Genomic DNA, 17,157 nt, shown 5'->3' with positions numbered 1-17,157 from the left:
AAAAAAATCTACCTCACCATATTGTTATCTAACAAATTGCCAAAGTTTCCACTACAAATAATTGCCATCCCTCTCAACCCAGAGATGGTGATGCCAAATGCTCTCAGTACAACATCCATCTTATATCATTGGTCAAAGTTAGTTACAACATTTTTTTGGGGTCCAGTTGTGGGGCTTGAACTCTGGGCCTGGGCGCTGTCCCTCAACTCTTCAGCTCAAGGTTAGCGCTCTACCACTTGAGCAACAGCGCCACTTCTAGCTTTTTCCTTTTTGCTTATATGGTGCTGAGGAATTGAACCCAAGGCCTCAGGCATGCAAGGCAAGCGCTCTACCACTGAGCCACCTTCCCAGCCCCAGTTAGAACATTTTATAAAGATGTGTACTTAGCTTTTAATGGCTTTGACAAGACCTTAATAAAAGCATCTTGAAGGGAAGAATTCTTTATTTCAATCTTAGATTAGTAATTTTACTCTGCTATGTGGGCAGAGTACAGTGGAGCTCATATCATGTCACCCAAGAAGCAGAGTAAATGTTCTATTTTCTCCTCCTTGCTCTTTTATTGCACAAGAGACTGCATCCTATTGGAAGGAGCTGTGGACTATGAGGTGGATCTTCCTCTCTCAGTCAATTCTCTTTAGAGAGTTTCTCACAGACAGGTTCAGAAATACACTTTCTTAATCTGCAACCTATCCTACCCATTTGTCAATGCAGAAGAACTACTACAAAAGGTGTTCCAATGTTTTCTTGAACTTTTCATAAAAATGGGAAGTGTAGAAATAACACTGTTTAGCAATATATAGGTTAGTAATATATAGGTTTCCTCAAAAGTCTCAATGCTCTGCATTCTTACATTCCTGTCTTTAGCACAGGCTCTGCACAATCTAAGCTGCCTTTCATCAGATGCCTCATAATTTGTGTTTGTGTATGTGTGTTTGTGTGTGTATATCTGCACATGATGCATCTTTCTCTTCATATTTATAAATATACACACATATAAATAAATAAATAAACAATAAACCATAAACAATAAATAAATAAATAAATCTATATGCATATTTTAAAACATATTACCCATAGGGACATATGCCACTCATATTTTAACTGTGAACTTAATGATATTTGATAAGTCTTCATTGTACATATAAAGTCACATTTTCTTGCTCCATTTATATATTACCATACATTACTATTACATTATATATTTCTGTAATATGGGTAATAGTACTTACTATTCCTTGCATGTTTCCATAAATGAACTAAAATGTAATCTATTTATTCATATATTTTGTAGATTTTTTTATTTCTCCTGTTCCCTATTGTGATTACTATATTGAAGCAATTGGTTTTTAATAAAAATAGTGTGCAATGAACTACTTGAAAATTTTTTGGCATACAACCCAAGTTCTTATATTCATTAGCAATTCATAATGTTTTGGTCACTCATGGAGGTTGAACTCAGGGCTAGCGCTCTCCACTTTGAGCCACATTTCCACTTCTGGTTTTCCAGTGATAATTGAAGATATGAGTCTCATGGACTTTCCAGCTGACATCTTCAGATGTCAGCCTTCTGAGTAGTTAGAATTTACAGGCATGAGTCACCGGCTCACGACTACTCAAACTTTTAATGACTGTTGATCTGACAGGAGCTCTTGTGTTGCAGGTCACTCAGTTTTCCTCTGACATATATTTTGTTAGATCTTCCTCAGTGGCCAAAAATCACTTCTAGCATTCATAAGCAACATCTACAGAATGAAATGTACTCTATTACCTTTTTTTGGTTGTTGTTGACCGTGGGGCTTGAACTCTGGGCCTGGGCGCTGTCCCTCAGCTCTTCAGCTCAAGGCAAGCGCTCTACCACTTGAGCTACAGCGCCACTTCCGATTTTCTAGTGTTTTATTGGAGATAGGAGTCTCACGGTCTCTCCTGCCCGGGCTGGCTTTGAACCGTGATCCTCAGATCTCAGCCATCTGAGTAGCTAGGATTACAGGCGTGAGACACCAGCGCCCAGCTCTCTATTACCTTTTGTACCTCAAATTGTACTGAGGTTCTCCAAATGCAAGAAGAAAAGCTAAAACTAACTGGAAAAAAGCATAAAAGACCCGAAGCAGAAAAATGAGGTGGCAAGCTGTCTTTACTTGCTGATGAAATTTTTGCATAAAGTATTTAAAAATCTCAAAATAAAAGTTTTGAAATAACTTCCAAGTGTCCCTGTGCACATTGTGAATATCTATGCAAGATGAAAAGAAACCTGAATAAAGGCAGAGTATTTCCATGTTTATATTCTGGAATGTAATTTTAAAATTTCAACATTCATCCCAGTGCCAGTATTGCACATCTATAATACAGTTACTCCAAAGATTGAGACACAGTTGACTGTCCAGGTTAGCCTGGGCAGCATCCCTGTCCTATGATTCTAGGACAGCTCTTGCAAGAGGAAACATGAAGAAAGGAGCTGGGGCAACCCAGGCTCTCACTTCTGCTTCTTGGAGGTTTATGTTATGGCTTGTATCACTGTGGGTGGGTTATCATAATACTGTAGACAGTAATAAGTGGCAATGTCTTCAGGCTGCAGGCTACTGATGGTGAGAGTGAACTCTGTCCCATATCCACTGCCACTAAATCTGGAGGGGATCCCGGATTGTAAATCGTTTGCACCATAGATCAGGAGCTTTGGTGCTCCCCCTGGTTTCTGCTGGTACCAGCTTAACACATAGTTAATGCCCTGACTGGCCCGGCAAGTGATGGTGACTCTGTCTCCAGGAGATACAGACAAAGTGGATGGAGACTGGGTCATCTGGATGTCACATCTGGTACCTGCCATGGGAAAAGTAATTATACAAAGAATCAAGCATGTTATAAGAAAGCTTCATAAACAGCCAAGCATCACTGACTACAGCATACTGAGGAGACCCTCAGAGTAGTCTTTCCTTACCTGTAATCCAGAGCAGCAGGAGCCCCAGGAATTGAGCAGGGGCCTTCATGTCCATGCTGTGTGCTGACTAGGACTGACTCCTGTCCAGGATGTGAGCAGCTTTCAAGAACTGCTCAGGCAGTGGGCTGTGCTCTCGGCACATGCAAATCAGTAGGGGTTGGAAGGGTCCAGCACAGCTGCACCAGCATGCCAGATTTCAATATCTCAGCCCAGACATGATATCCCAGACACACACACAAAAAAACATACCAGGGTAGCACTGTTCTGCCTGAAGAAAATATGTTTCTCTTTGGGGCGCAATGGACAGAATGTCTCTCTGGTTAACTAAAATGAACTTTAATTTATACATGGGTCATGACAGGCTTTTCATGATAGCATTTTATCTAAGTCAATTTTTCAAGCAAAACCGGTTCCAAAATGTACAATTAATAATTTAGATCCGATTTTCTAAGTCTTTGGTTTCCTTGAACCCGTTTGTTAATCATGGATACAATTATTCAATTACTCAACCTACTTGGGTATGTAGGTTGATAGAGAGAATGATAGTTAAATAAATAGATGATAGACAAGTATCAATTAAGACAATGAAAGACAATGAAAAGTCTGAAATTAAAGTATTTGCAGTATTGTGCTATCATGTACAATGTACAGGCTAGCCATTGGGTTTTGCTATCAACTAAAGGTTGCTGTCCTGTGTTTCTGAATGCACTTTCCCACCACCATCATCCAGTAGACTTAACATCAGACATTGGCTCTCTGTATACTGAAAGGACCTGGCTACAGGCATAACTTTATTACATTGTACATTTCTGAGCTGCAAGTCTCCTAAAGTCTTGATGACATTCATGCCTTATTGTTCTTAATCCAAGTTATTCCTCCTGAGAACCTGAGCTATTCTCTAAACCAAGGCTGAACTAAACTTCAATTTACTCTTCCTCTTAAAACTGTAAATTCCTACAGCACCTCCCATTTAATGGAATTTGTAATTAAATAAGTTTTCATTGATTGAACTTAGAGTTTATGATATAAGCAAGCTCTGAAAGGATGACATGTAGCATAGTGAAGTGTGAAGTGGGACACTGGAGCTGCAAAGCCCAGAGAAGACAAGGGAAAATGCCACAGATGATTAATCCAGAGTACAATGAGGAAGGCTCCCACCTGGAATCCAGCATGTGATGAAGCTGTTCACCCTTGTGTTGGATGTCACAACTGGAAAGACACAGACAGGACATTTGCTTGACAATGAATCCACCATCTTATTGTGAGTCCAAGCAGTTACTGCAGGTGCACAAAGATAACACTGCAACCCAAAGGCCAGTAGCTCACAGACCAGGCATTGACAAAGTCAGAGTCCATCTGTACCAGGCCCTACATGACAGGATCCTATAACAACTCTGCTCACTGAGCTATTTCACACACTATTGGAGCAAAGCAGAGTATAGAAATGTTTTCTTCTCCCCCCTCCACATAATGATTAGAGCTTTGATGCTGGACCAGGCTTATGGTAAACATGCACTCCTGGTGCAGACAAGTTCTCTAGATTATCATTCTCTGACGTGGGTTTGAGAGAAGAACAATTAGAGGAATAGCTCTCAGTTGAATTTGGAAGAAGAGTGGATATGATGATAGAAAGAGAATCACAGAAGCATATAATTCCAGTATAGATAGATAGATAGATAGATAGATAGATAGATAGATAGATAGATAGATAGAAGATTGATAGATAGATAGATATAGATGTATACAGATGCATATATCACATTTTCTTGATCCATTCATCTAATGGATCATCAGTGTTGGTTCCATACCTTAGCTATGGTGAATAGTGCTGCAAGGAATACAGTTGTGCTGGTAATGTTAATGTGACATTGTTTGTGGTCACTTGAGTAAATACCCAGAAGTGGGATTGCTGGATTGTAATGTTCTATGTTTAATCTTTTGAAGAACCTCCATACTGCTTTCCATAGTGGTTGAATCACGTTATGTTCCCACCATCAGAGTAGTATCTGGCCTCATCCCTGCCAACATCTATTATTATTTGTTTTCTTAATAATGGCCATTGTAACTGGGGTGAGGTGGAATCTCAATGTGGTTGTGAATTGCATCTCTCTTATGACCAGAAATGTTGAACATTTCTTCAGGTGTCTATTGGACATTCTTATTTGCTCTCCAGAATAGACTTTTAATTCTTTAGCCCAATGATTAATGGACTGGTTATTACTTTGAGGATTTTTTTGGAGGGGTGTTTATTGAGCTTTAGGTATATTTTTGATATGAGGCCTTGTCTGTTGTATAGCTAGTGAATTATCTTCTCCCAGTCTGCGAGCTTTCTATTTATCTTGATTGCTATGGCATTTGCCATGCAGAAGCTCTGCAGCTTAATATGATACCATTTATCCATCCATTCCTTGATTCGTTGTGTTTCTGGATCTTTATTTAGAAAGTTTTCACCTGGGTAAAGGAGCCCTAGAAATTCCTTTGCAAGAAAATGTAAAGACTTAGAATAAACCATAGTAAGTGAAGTAAACAGACCCAAAGAAACATAGGCTCCATAGTTTCCTTCATTTGTAATAATTAATATATGTCTAGTATAGTCCTTGCAGACAATCACAATAGATCAATAGCTATGTACATACTACCATATAAAATGATGCTAATCCAAATGAACTCCAAGATATAGAAACAAGATGTCTTTTTTTAAATTTAATTTTACTTTATTTGTGAACATACTGTACAGAGGAGTTACAATTACGTGGGCAGGATAATGCGTTCATTTCTTACCAAGCATTGCAGCCTCCTCCTTTGTTTACCCTTCACATCCCTTCCCAGCCTCCCCCCTCCCATCAATCCCAATCCTTCTTCTTCCCCCCCCTCTCCCTCCCCCCGCACTGACGTTGTAAAGCTAGTTTTGGACATGACAACTTGTACTTCTCATTGTTGCAGCAGGTCCACCAGTATCCTTAAACAACTGGTTTTTCCCCATCTCCTCCACAAGTTATACTGACATCAAATATAGTGAAAGCAGGGGTTATACTGTGGGGGAGGGATATACAAAGCAACAAAGAGATAAACAAGATAAACAAGATGTCTTTTTTGTTGTTGTCTTTGTTGTGGTCTCTATACTGTATCAAGTTCCTTCTTTTTATTATATCTTTTTAAATTTCCCTTTGGCTTATCCCCTGTAGTCACTGTTTATATTCTGGTACCATGCATCTTTTATACATGTTTATATGACTTGAGAAGAGAAGGAGGATAACAAAATAGTGAAACAAGGACAAACGGTAACCAATGCAACAGTGATACTCACAGGACACTAAGTTGGAAATGAATTTTATAACTTCGGGGTGGGTGGGGGTGGAGGGATAGTAGGAGATGAAGGAATGGGTAACAATATTTGACAAGAAATGTTCTCATTGCCCTACTTATGTAACTGTAACCCTTCTGTACAGTACCTTTACAACAGAATAAAATTAAAAAGGATAAAAGAAAAATGTTATAAAGTTTTACTTCAAAGTGTGACTATATATTCAATGTAATAAGTATTATAATCCATTATCTGTCCTGTTAATCTTCCACACTGTATTTGCACAACAAATTGCTCACAGAATTTCTTAAATCTTCCCTCTAGAGAGTAAAGGGAGAAAGTGATCAAGATATATTCCACTTCTATACTGTTATGTTTTTTAACCCTTTTTTAAACTATGTAAAAACAAATGTTAGTATATAATTTTGGTTATCTTAAATTAACATAAAATCTTTTAATGTCTCCATTTCCAATCTAAATTAACCAGTCTCTGCTTATTTGTCACAGAGAGTTCAGTCCCTACTTCTTGTCTCCAAGGATTCTGCTCTGTCATGCGACAGAATATCACATGGTAAGAAGGAACACATGGAGAAGGAAGTTGGTGCTGATGCTCCAGAAGACCCCACACGGTCATCTGAAAGGCCTCCTTGTAGGAAGTGATTAGATCATTGGAGGTACTGTTCTCAGAAGGGCTATATCTCCTCTCATGGAGGGAGTCAGTTTTCACAGAAGTTGCTTGTTATAAACCATATATTTGGACTCTTCTAACTGCAGCTTGTTTTTATTTTTATTTTTATTTTTTGTTTGGTCGTGGGGCTTGAACTCTGGGCTAGGGCACTCTCCCTTATCTCTTCAGCTCAGGGAATATTCTCTAGCACTTGAACTACAGTGCCACTTCCAGTTTTCATGTGGTTTATTGGCGGTAAGACAAGGTCTTTCCTGCCCGGGCTGGTTTGCAACCTCGATCCTCAGATCTCAGCTTCCTGAGTAGCTAGGATTACAGGCATGAGCCACCAGTGCCCAGCTACTACTTGTTCTCTTCACATAAATACAGCATATTGGTTGACAAACAGAACAGGCCTCACCTGAGTAGAAGCAGATGAGACTATTTTGACTAGAATTTTCTATATCTAAAACTGAGTTAAAAACTGGAAGTGGCATTGTAGCTCAAGTGGTAGAGTGCTCGCCTTGAGCTGAAGAGCTGAGGGACAGAACCCAGGACCAGAGTTCAAGCCCCAGAACCAACCAAAAACAAACCAAACCAAAAAAACTGCTTCTTGAGTAGAGCAACCAACAAAAGCCTGCAAGGGGAGAGCTTTGTGGGCTGTAGGCTCAGCTGCGTGGGGTCTCAGAAGATATGCTCTGCTCTGTATCCTCAGAGCCCTTGGCAGCTGAATGAAATATGTTACAAATCAGACCATGGCTGTAATAGGGATTGGGTAAACTTGCTATTTTATGTATTGCTACTGGGTTTATATATATATATGTGTATATATATATATATATACACATATATATATACATATATACATATATACATATATATACATATATATGCATTTATACACACATAACACATATATATATATGTATATATAGATATAGATAGATATAATAACTAATGGATGTGTCACTCAATGAACTAGAAATTTTCCACTTTAATAAAAAATATGCTTCAAGTTTCAATATTTAAAGATGATTTTTTTATAATCTAAAAACAAAATCTTTTCTAAAGCTCTATTGCCTTGCTTTTAAAACCTGGTTTGATATACCTAAAATGGCTCTTTCTTTTTGTGGCTGCAAATTGTTAGCACAATGTAAGTGAAACATGAGTATAGATCAGTGATTTTTAAAGTCGGAAGAGTCGTTGTAAGGTGTGTGCTGCTTGGGATGAGCAGGAGGACAGAGAGTTAGGGTGTGCAAAAGCCTCCATGACCTCTCCCAATACATTCCAGTGACCTTAAAGTTTGGCTGCATCTGAGAAGTTGTGTAGAGTAGAGGCAGTTGTGCAGGTAGAGGCCCCAGGAGGAGCAGCTGGGGCAGCCCAGCCTCTCACTTCTGCTTTGCTGGGAGGTTTTTGTTATGACTTGTGTCACTGTGGAAGGATAACTATTACTCTGTAGACAGAAATATGTTGCTGCATCTTCAGGCTGCAGGCTGCTGATGGCGAGAGTGAACTCTGTCCCAGATCCACTGCCACTGAACCTTGGTGGGAACCCAGATTGCAAAGTAGTTGCATAACTGATCAGAAGCTTTGGAGGTTTCCCTGCTCTCTGCTGGTACCAATGTAAATAATTGCTAATGCCCTGACTGGCTTGGCAAGTAATCTTGACTCTGTCTCCCAGAAGTGATGACAGGGATGGTGGCTGGGTCAACTGGATGTCACATCTGGCACCTGACATTGGAAACATAAAAGCCATTAGCAGTTTAATTCATTCTGCTGTCAAAGTACTTCCATGAACAGCAAAGTAGCTCCACTGAACACTCGGTGAATAATCCCCAGTATCATCTTTCCTTACCTGCAACCCAGAGCAGCAGGAGCCCCAGGAGCTGAGCAAGGGCCCTCATGTCCGTGCTGTGTGTTGACTGGAACTTCTCCTGCACAGAGTGTGAGCAGCCTATGAAGAAGTTCCCAGTGTAGTGGGCTGTGCTCTGGGCACATGCAAATCAACATGGTTTGGGCAGTGCGAGTCAGAGCTTCAGGCTGCCCGATCTCAGTGACAAAGCACAGACCTGAAGAACCCAGATGTCCAATGTGCTTGTAGATAATATGTTTCTAGAGACAAGAAAACATTATGATTCTGTTGGCCTGTGATAAGAATAGATTTTTCTCCCCAGAGCTGAGGACTGAACTGAGGGCCTTGAACTTTCCAGGTAAGCACTCTTCCACTGAGCTCAATTCCCAACCCCAAATAGAATTTTTAACATTTTCAACTTATCCATGACTTAGTATGATTTTCTTCAGTTAAATCAGTCACTCAAAAACAAACATTTCCAAGGGAAAGTAATTTTAGAATGTCCCTAACTCTGGGATCAGTGGAGTTTGTGACTCAGAATTCTCAATTATTTGCCTGAACCTTGTTATATGGTTTAATAATAAACATTAGTACACAGACATGTGTTATAAAAGTGATAAAACATCTGTAGGTAGAAAGACAGATAGATGCATTGATAGAAAGTAAGAAATGAACAGTATTCAAAGTTTTTAATAGAAGGTAGCACTGAAATATGTGCAATAAAGTGTCTTGATCAGAGGTATATGGACAATCCTTTGGTGCATTCATTGGCGTCCTGTGAACTCATATAAATGACTGGATTGCTTCCCTTCTGAATGTTCTTCCCTATCACCTCCCTCTAGAACAGTTCACCTCAGGTATTTCTTATTTATTTTTAGGAAAACACCTGGAATCATATCTAGCTTTGTGGGTATTATGCATGTATGTGCTAGATATTCTGAACTTTTAGAGGACATTTGTTTCATCTGTTAATGTAAACTCTTCTTTCTCAGAAGCTGAGTTGTTCTGTAGACCAAGGACTCAACTCTACTTTAACTTCATTTTGCTCCTTAAGCTGCATAGTCCTTCAAGTTACATGTCTTTTAGGTCCTAAGTCAAGCAGTTTTTTTGTGTACTGGGCATAGTGCTTGACTTAATCCCTGAGCTTTTGTGCTCAAGAGTGGTATTGTGCCAAATGAGTCACAGCTTCACTTTCAACCTTTTGGTGTTTAACTGGTGACAGAGACTCATTGTCTTTATGTCCAAGGTGACTTCCAACCCTAATCGTCAGATCTCAGCCTCCTCTGTAGCTAGTATTATATGCATGACCACCAATAAAGCACTTTTCACAAGTTGTATTAGGAGATGTGATTCATATAGGTACAGAAATGATAAATTGCAATGAGGTCAAGTGTGGGGTTGAGAAACTGGAGCCACCCAGTTACCAAAGAACATCTTCAACCTGGAGATTCACAGTGAAGCCAAAGTGAAGCAAAGAAGGTCTCCATATAGAGATTAGCATGTGGACATACTTCATCCCATTGTGTAGATTTGACAATCTAAACAATCATACCAGAGGTAGATGAACAGGGTGATCACATGGTATTTACCACTGGCAGTCCGAGAACATGATGTGTAAAGATAACACTGCTCTTTCAAAACCAATGGACCAGGAGTAACTCATTATCCAAACAGGGTTTTCTTCAGTACCATTTACTACCAGAACTCCATCTGAGGCTTGATTTGATGACCTACATCTTTTAAAATATTAATGTTCTCTGCACCACATGCTCACATAATTCTTCTACAATGCTCTTTTTTTCCCAATTTTGATGATTTATAAGCTTCCCTAAAAGATATGCCAACCTCCTTTTCTGTTCTGAAATATCACTTCTAATCTTATCACATGGTCCCATGAATAACTCCTACCGCCCTTGCTGGGAGAGATCTGGTGTCTCTTGCATGCAATGCAGGACAAAGCTGGTACTAAAGAATATCAGGAGAAGGCAGTTGGCAGCGATAGTTGTGAAGGCCATCTGGTAAATTTGAGGAGCCATAATAATAGGATGAGGAAGACTGACCTGAAATGTATCTATTTGAGTGTGGTTAAAATCAGCCAGGCTCTGGGAATAACACATTACATTCTCCAGATCCACACTTCAGGGCTGTCTTCAGCATGTGTGGACATGTGGCATGGGACTTGTGAATTTGAAATCTGCACTGACTTCAGGTACTGAAATACATGGAAGACTTGGAATACTAGGCTCAGATCAGAGCTGCAGGTAGGCTTACACTGCCCTGAGGTGTGAGGAATGTAGCCACCAGGCTGAGAGATGAGGCTGAAAACCAAGGAAAGAGATGAAGAACAAGGAAGACATAGGAAAACATTTCTGAGGATCTTCCTGGAAGAAGAAAGAACATACATGAAAGAAAGGTGTTAATGGTCTGGGCCATGGACCTGAGTGAGGCCTGACTCCAAAGAAAAAGTCTATTCGTCTCAGAATAGAGAGTAGTACTTAACAAATGAATGTAGAATTTATATATCTATTGTTCATATTTAGTAAATTACCTATAAAAGTAAATTAATATAATTCTAATTGTCTAACTCAGCGTTTTAAATTCTGACACTGAAAAAGAATGCTAGGACAATGAGCAGTTATATTTCTAGTCTGACATCATGAAGCTGAGGACACCAACTGTGCCTTCAAGGAAAATCAGTGGCCTGATCACTGCAGAGGACTCTTGGGAACTGCTGGGGACAGCACTGACACTGCAGCCCCTCTCACCTCCCACAGCTGGACAGCGTGTGTGCACATGTTCCCTTCGCGGCTGCATATCTGCAGGGCCCACCCTCCTTCCCTCACCTTTCTGACCTGCCCTTAATGACTTCACTACAAGAAACCCTGTGTGTCATCCTTGTCAGGTTTGATTACAGTTTACATAGTGGACATGGGGAGACACAATCCCCTCTGTAAACATGGTCCCACATGCCATGTGTGCCATGAAAGCCTGAGATGAACTCCCTGGCTTCAAGCTCCTATTAAGGTTAGGTTTCAGGTTTTTCTTTGTGAGATTTGTTTGCCATCTAGTGGCCTTTTTATGACATAGCAGTGGACAAGATTTTCATTAGGAGTTTTACCATTCTTTGTTAATAGTTGTGCAGATTCCCAGGAGTTTTATATGTATAATCATGGAATTTTACTTATTTTATTGTTGGATAAGTTGTAATTGTCATATATTAACAACACGAGGTTAATTTGTGATGAGAATCCCTACCTGAATGCAGCTTATTTTGAAAAACTCACCACCTCCTTTCTATTGCTATACTCTTCCTCTCCCACTCCCACCATTTTTCATACTGTGTAAAGGAACTTCATAACTCAAATGCACATGTGAGTATATATATACATGTATATCTATTTATTTATATACCAATGCATCTTCTACACTTAGTGTGCTTTTGTCTCTTTCTTTCACCCTTACCTGTTTCCCTTCAGATATTTTCCATTTTGGCATTCATGTTTTATTATTATTATTATTATTATTATCATTATTATTATTATTATTAATGCCATCATTACCATCACCACCATCATAGCTACCATCATTTAAGTCTGGGTTCCACAAGTAAGTAGGACCAAACAGTATTTTGCTTTGCATCCTGACCTATATCACTCAATATGATCATCTAGTTCTTTTCATTTCCTTGCAATTTACATGATTTCATTATTCATCTCCCTCTGTCCTTACCAGTGAGCCAGAGCATTAGCAGCCCAGGAGCTTACTAAAAGAATTCTCTTTTAAGAGTCCTGATAGGACAAGACAAGGGCAAGCTGAGCCTTCATCTCAGACTCAAAAGGGAAAGTCCTCCTTAGGGAGCACTATGCAAATTAGCAGGTGGGTGCAGCAGTGTAAAGGCAGCACAAGGCAGGCAAAGGCCTCTTGTGTGACAAACTGCAAATTATATCCACCTGGATACCATGTTTCAGAGGCTCAGAACTACAGATCTGTGTTTTTATAAGACACCAGAAGCATTATCTGGTTGGTGCTCCTGAGGCTGATGGAAGACAGATAGACAACATTGAGAGGGTTGTCAGTGACCCCCTCTACCAAATCCCCCAGTGACCTTCAGAGCCTGGCTGTGGCTGAGATGTACTGTCAGCAGGCAGAGGCACCAGAAGGAGTAGCTGAGTCAGTCCAGCCTCTCACATTTTCTCCTTCCTCTCCCCCCCCCCCACTCCAGGAGGTTTATATTTGGTGTGGGAGTTGAACTATTTATTATTCAGTTGACAGTAGTAAGTTGCAATATCTTCAGACTGCAGGTTGCTGATAATGAAAGTAGACTCTCTTCCCCATCCATTGCCACTGAATCTGGATGTCACCCCAGAGTGTAAATTGGGTGACCAATAAATCAAGAGTTCGGGAGCATCGCCTTGTTCCTGGTGGTGTCACTGTGAATCATCACTAATCCCTGATTGGATCTTCAAGTGATGGAAACTGTCCCCTACAGATGCATACAGTGAGGATGGACACTAGGAAATGGGGATGTCACATCTAGCACCTGATATTGAATACAGACACCAAATATCCACAGAATTAATTATGTTCTGGGAGTTTCCATGAAGAGTGAGGCATCACTGTTAACCCTGGGCTCTATAAATTCCTAGTATTGTCCTTCTTTATCTTTGAGTCAGAGCAGAAGCAACCCCTGGGCTGAACAGGGGTGCTCACTCGTACTGTGTGCTGACTGGGACTGACTGATGCACAGGGTGTGAACAGACCATGGAGAAACGTCCAGGAAGTTGGCTGTGCTGGAGCAAATGCAAATCCTCAGGAGCTGGGCACAGCTGCAGGACCTGGGCACGATCCCTAAGCTTTCTTGCTTGAGGCCCATGACCTAGGCAGTCTAATACTAGGTTCAAGAGGAGTGGAGAGAGTGGACATGCTTGTCTCATTCCCAAATTTAAAGGAAATGGCTTTAACTTTTCGCCATTTAGTATAATGCTGGCTGTATGTTTGTCATATACAGCCTTTATTATATTGAGGAATGTTCCATAGATTCCTAATTTTTCCAGAGCTTTCATCATAAAGGGGTGTTGGATCTTGTCAAATACTTTCTCTGCATCTATTGAGATAATCGTGTGGTACTTATCCTTGCTCTTGTTGAATTTTATTAATTGATTTGCATATATTGAACCAGCTTTCCATCCCTGAAATGAATCCTGTTGATCATGGTGTATGATTTTTTTGATAAGTTGTTGAAGTCAATTTGCCAATATTTTGTTGAGAAGATTTGCGACCATATTCATCAAAGAAATGGGTCTATAGTTCTCTTTTGTTGATGAATCCCTATCTGGTTTTGGATGAGGGTTATGCTGGCTTCATAAAAAGAGTGTGATAGTGAATTTTTGCTTTCAATATCATTGAAGAGAATACTGAGATTCCACCTCACCCAGTTAGAATAGCTATAATCAAGAAATCTAGTAATAACAATGCTGGAGGGGATGTGGACAGAAGGGAAGCCCATTGTTGGTAGGAGTGTAAACTTGTTCAACCACTTTGGAAAGTAGTATGGGAGTTCCTCAAAAGACTCCACATAGAGCTACCATGTGACTCAGCAATCCCTCTTTTGAGAATTTACCCAAACAATCACAAACAAGGTCATACCAAAGCTATCAGAAAAACCATGTCTATTACAGCATTATTTACCATAGTTAGGATATGGAACCAATCCTAATGCCCTGAATAGGTGAATGAATCAAGAAAATGTGGTACATGGGGGCTGGGAAGGTGGCTCAGTGGTAGAGCACTTGCCTCGCATGCATGAGGCCCTGGGTTCAATCCTCACCACCACATAAGCAAAAAGAAAAAAGCTGGAAGTGGTGCTGTTGCTCAAGTGGTAGAGCGCTAGCCTTGAGCTGAACAGCTGAGGGACAGCGCCCAGGCCCAGAGTTCAGGCCCCACGACTGGACCCCCCCCCCCAAAAAATAACAAGAAAATGTGGTACATATATAAAATGAAATTCTATGACTCCATCAGAAAGAATGTCATTGCCCCACTTGTTAGGAAATGGAAAAAATTGGAAAAAAATATATTAAGTGAAGTAATCCAGGCCCAAAGAAACATAGGTGCCAGGGCATGTGGAGGGCTTAAGTGGTAAAGGAAAATCTGTCACTATTCATGCATGACACAGAACAAATGGGGAGAACCAGCGGTTCATGCTGAGCTAGTTGTTTTTTTTTTAATTGTAAAAAAAAACCAAACAGAGGGGTTACAATTACATGGACAAGATAATGAGTACATTTCTTATCAAGCATTGTTACCTCCTGCTTTGCTTACCCTACCATCCCTTCCCATCGCCCCTACCATCCCAATCCTCCCCTCTCCTCACCCTGTGCCAAAGTTGTGAAGTTCGTTTTTCAACATAATATCTTTACATCTCATTGTTGCAATGTGTCCACCTGTTTCTCTATTTAAACAATTTGTTTTTTTCCCTTCCCCTCCACAAATTATATCAACATCAAATAGAATGAAAAAAGAGGTTATACCATGTGGGAGGGACATACAAAGGAACAAAGAAATATCTTATAAATATGTTAGAAACAATAGCAAGACAGAAAAAAGAAACATTTGAGTCCTTATCTTGGGGTTCATTTTGCCTAACATCAACTTATCTGACCATTTCTGCTTGTCTCAGACATATACTAGTTATTTCAATAAGGGAACCTATAGGACCTATGTTCTTTTGGGCCTGGCTTACTACACATAATATATTTTTTCCAAGACTGTCCATATCCTAACAAATGGGGCAATGTCATTCTTTCTGATGGAGGCATAGAATTCCATTATGTATATAGACCACATTTTCTTGACCCATTCATCTACTGAGGGGCACCTGCGTTGGTTACATATCTTAGCTGTGGTAAATAATGCTGCAATCAACATAGTTGTGCTGGTAGCTTTAGTATGGTCATGTTTGTGATCATTTGAGGAAATTCCCAAAAGTGTGACTGCTGGGTTATAGGGTAGCTCTATGTGGAGTCTTTTGAGGACCCTTCATAATACTTTCCAGAGTGGTTGAACAAGTTTACATTCCCACCAACAATGCAGTAGGGTTCCATTCTGTCCACATCCCCTCAGGCATCTGTTTTTATTAGAGTTTTTGGTGAGTGCCCTTCTAACTGGGGTGAGGGGAATCTCAATGTTGTTTTGATTTGCATTTCTTTTATGTCTATTGGTCATTGAGTCCCGATGAGTGGTTGAACAAGTTTACATTCCCACCAACAATGCAGTAAGGTTCCCTTCTGTCCACATCCTCTCCAGCATCTGTTGTTTTTAGAATTCTTGATTTTAGCCATTGTAACTGGAGTGAGGTGGTATCTCAATGTCCTTTTGATTTGCATTTTTTTTTATGGCTAGGGAGGTTGAGCATTTCTTCATGTGTCTATTGGCCATCCTTCTTTCCTCTTAAAGAGAAGTTTCTCTTTAAGTCTTTAGCCCACTTATTTATTGGGTAGTTGTTTCTTTGAAGAGTTGTTGTTGGGGGACTTAATTTTTTGAGTTCCAGGTATATTTTAGATATGAGACACTTGTCTGTTGTACGGCTAGTGAAGCTCTTCTCCCATTCCATGGACTTATATTAAATGAAGTAAGCCAGGCCTAAAGAAACATAGGTCCCATGGTTTCCCTTAATTGCAATATCTAGTATATGTCTGAGTCAAGCAGAAAAGGTCAGATAAGGTGATGTTAGGGAAATGAACCCTAAGATATGTATTCAAATGTTTTTTTTTCTTTCATGCAATTGTTTCTAACAAATTTATAAGGTTATTTCTTTGTTGCTTTGTATGTCCCTCCCACACAGTATAACCCCTGCTTTCACTGTATTTGATGTCAGTATAATTTGTGGAGGAGAGGGGGAAAAGCAAATCGCTTAAATGGGGACACAGGTGGAACCATTGCAACAATGAGATGTGCAAGTCGTTATGTCGAAGAGTGAACTTTACAACTTTGGTGCGGCCGGGGGGGGGGGGGGGGTGGGGGGGGAGGGGCGGGGTAAGCAGGGAGGATTGGGTGGGGGTGGTGGGGAGAGGATGGGAAGGGATGGGAAGGGGAAACAAAGGAGGAGGCTACAATGCTTGATAAGAGATGTACTCATTATCTTGCCCATGTAATTTTAACCCCTCTGTACAGTATTTTCACAATTAAAAAAAAAACTTATTAAGAATAAAATACAACACTTGATTTGAAACATGAAAAAAAGAGTGGAGCTGTACATGGAGCCTGTAGGGGGAAACCTTGCTCTATACACACTTGCCGCCTACAGAGAAGAGCTGCCACTCTCTTTCTGCTCCAAGAATATGGCAACCAGGTACCAGTGTTCTGAACCCACCTCCTGGCCTGCAGCTCTCCTGCTTTATTCACACCAC

General features: G+C 40.2%; 2 gene segments (V, D, J or C); both read right to left on the bottom strand.

Moving 5' to 3' along the window:
• Positions 1 to 2,491: 2,491 nt before the first annotated feature.
• LOC138833377 (immunoglobulin kappa variable 1-39-like) lies at positions 2,492 to 2,989 on the bottom strand. The segment is given in 2 exon segments: positions 2,492 to 2,814; positions 2,933 to 2,989. Coding segments are annotated over 2 exon segments (378 nt in total).
• Positions 2,990 to 6,496: 3,507 nt separating this feature from the next.
• Positions 6,497 to 8,911, bottom strand: LOC138833376 (immunoglobulin kappa variable 1-9-like). The segment is given in 3 exon segments: positions 6,497 to 6,556; positions 8,333 to 8,631; positions 8,756 to 8,911. Coding segments are annotated over 3 exon segments (408 nt in total).
• Between the last annotated feature and the right edge of the window lie 8,246 nt (positions 8,912 to 17,157).

This window comes from Dipodomys merriami, unplaced genomic scaffold (genome assembly GCF_024711535.1).
Source record: "Dipodomys merriami isolate MVZ:Mamm:240054 unplaced genomic scaffold, mDipMer1.0.p SCAF_204, whole genome shotgun sequence".
Classification (NCBI taxonomy): Eukaryota; Metazoa; Chordata; class Mammalia; order Rodentia; family Heteromyidae; genus Dipodomys; species Dipodomys merriami.
This window is presented reverse-complemented; position numbering and strand designations above follow the sequence as displayed.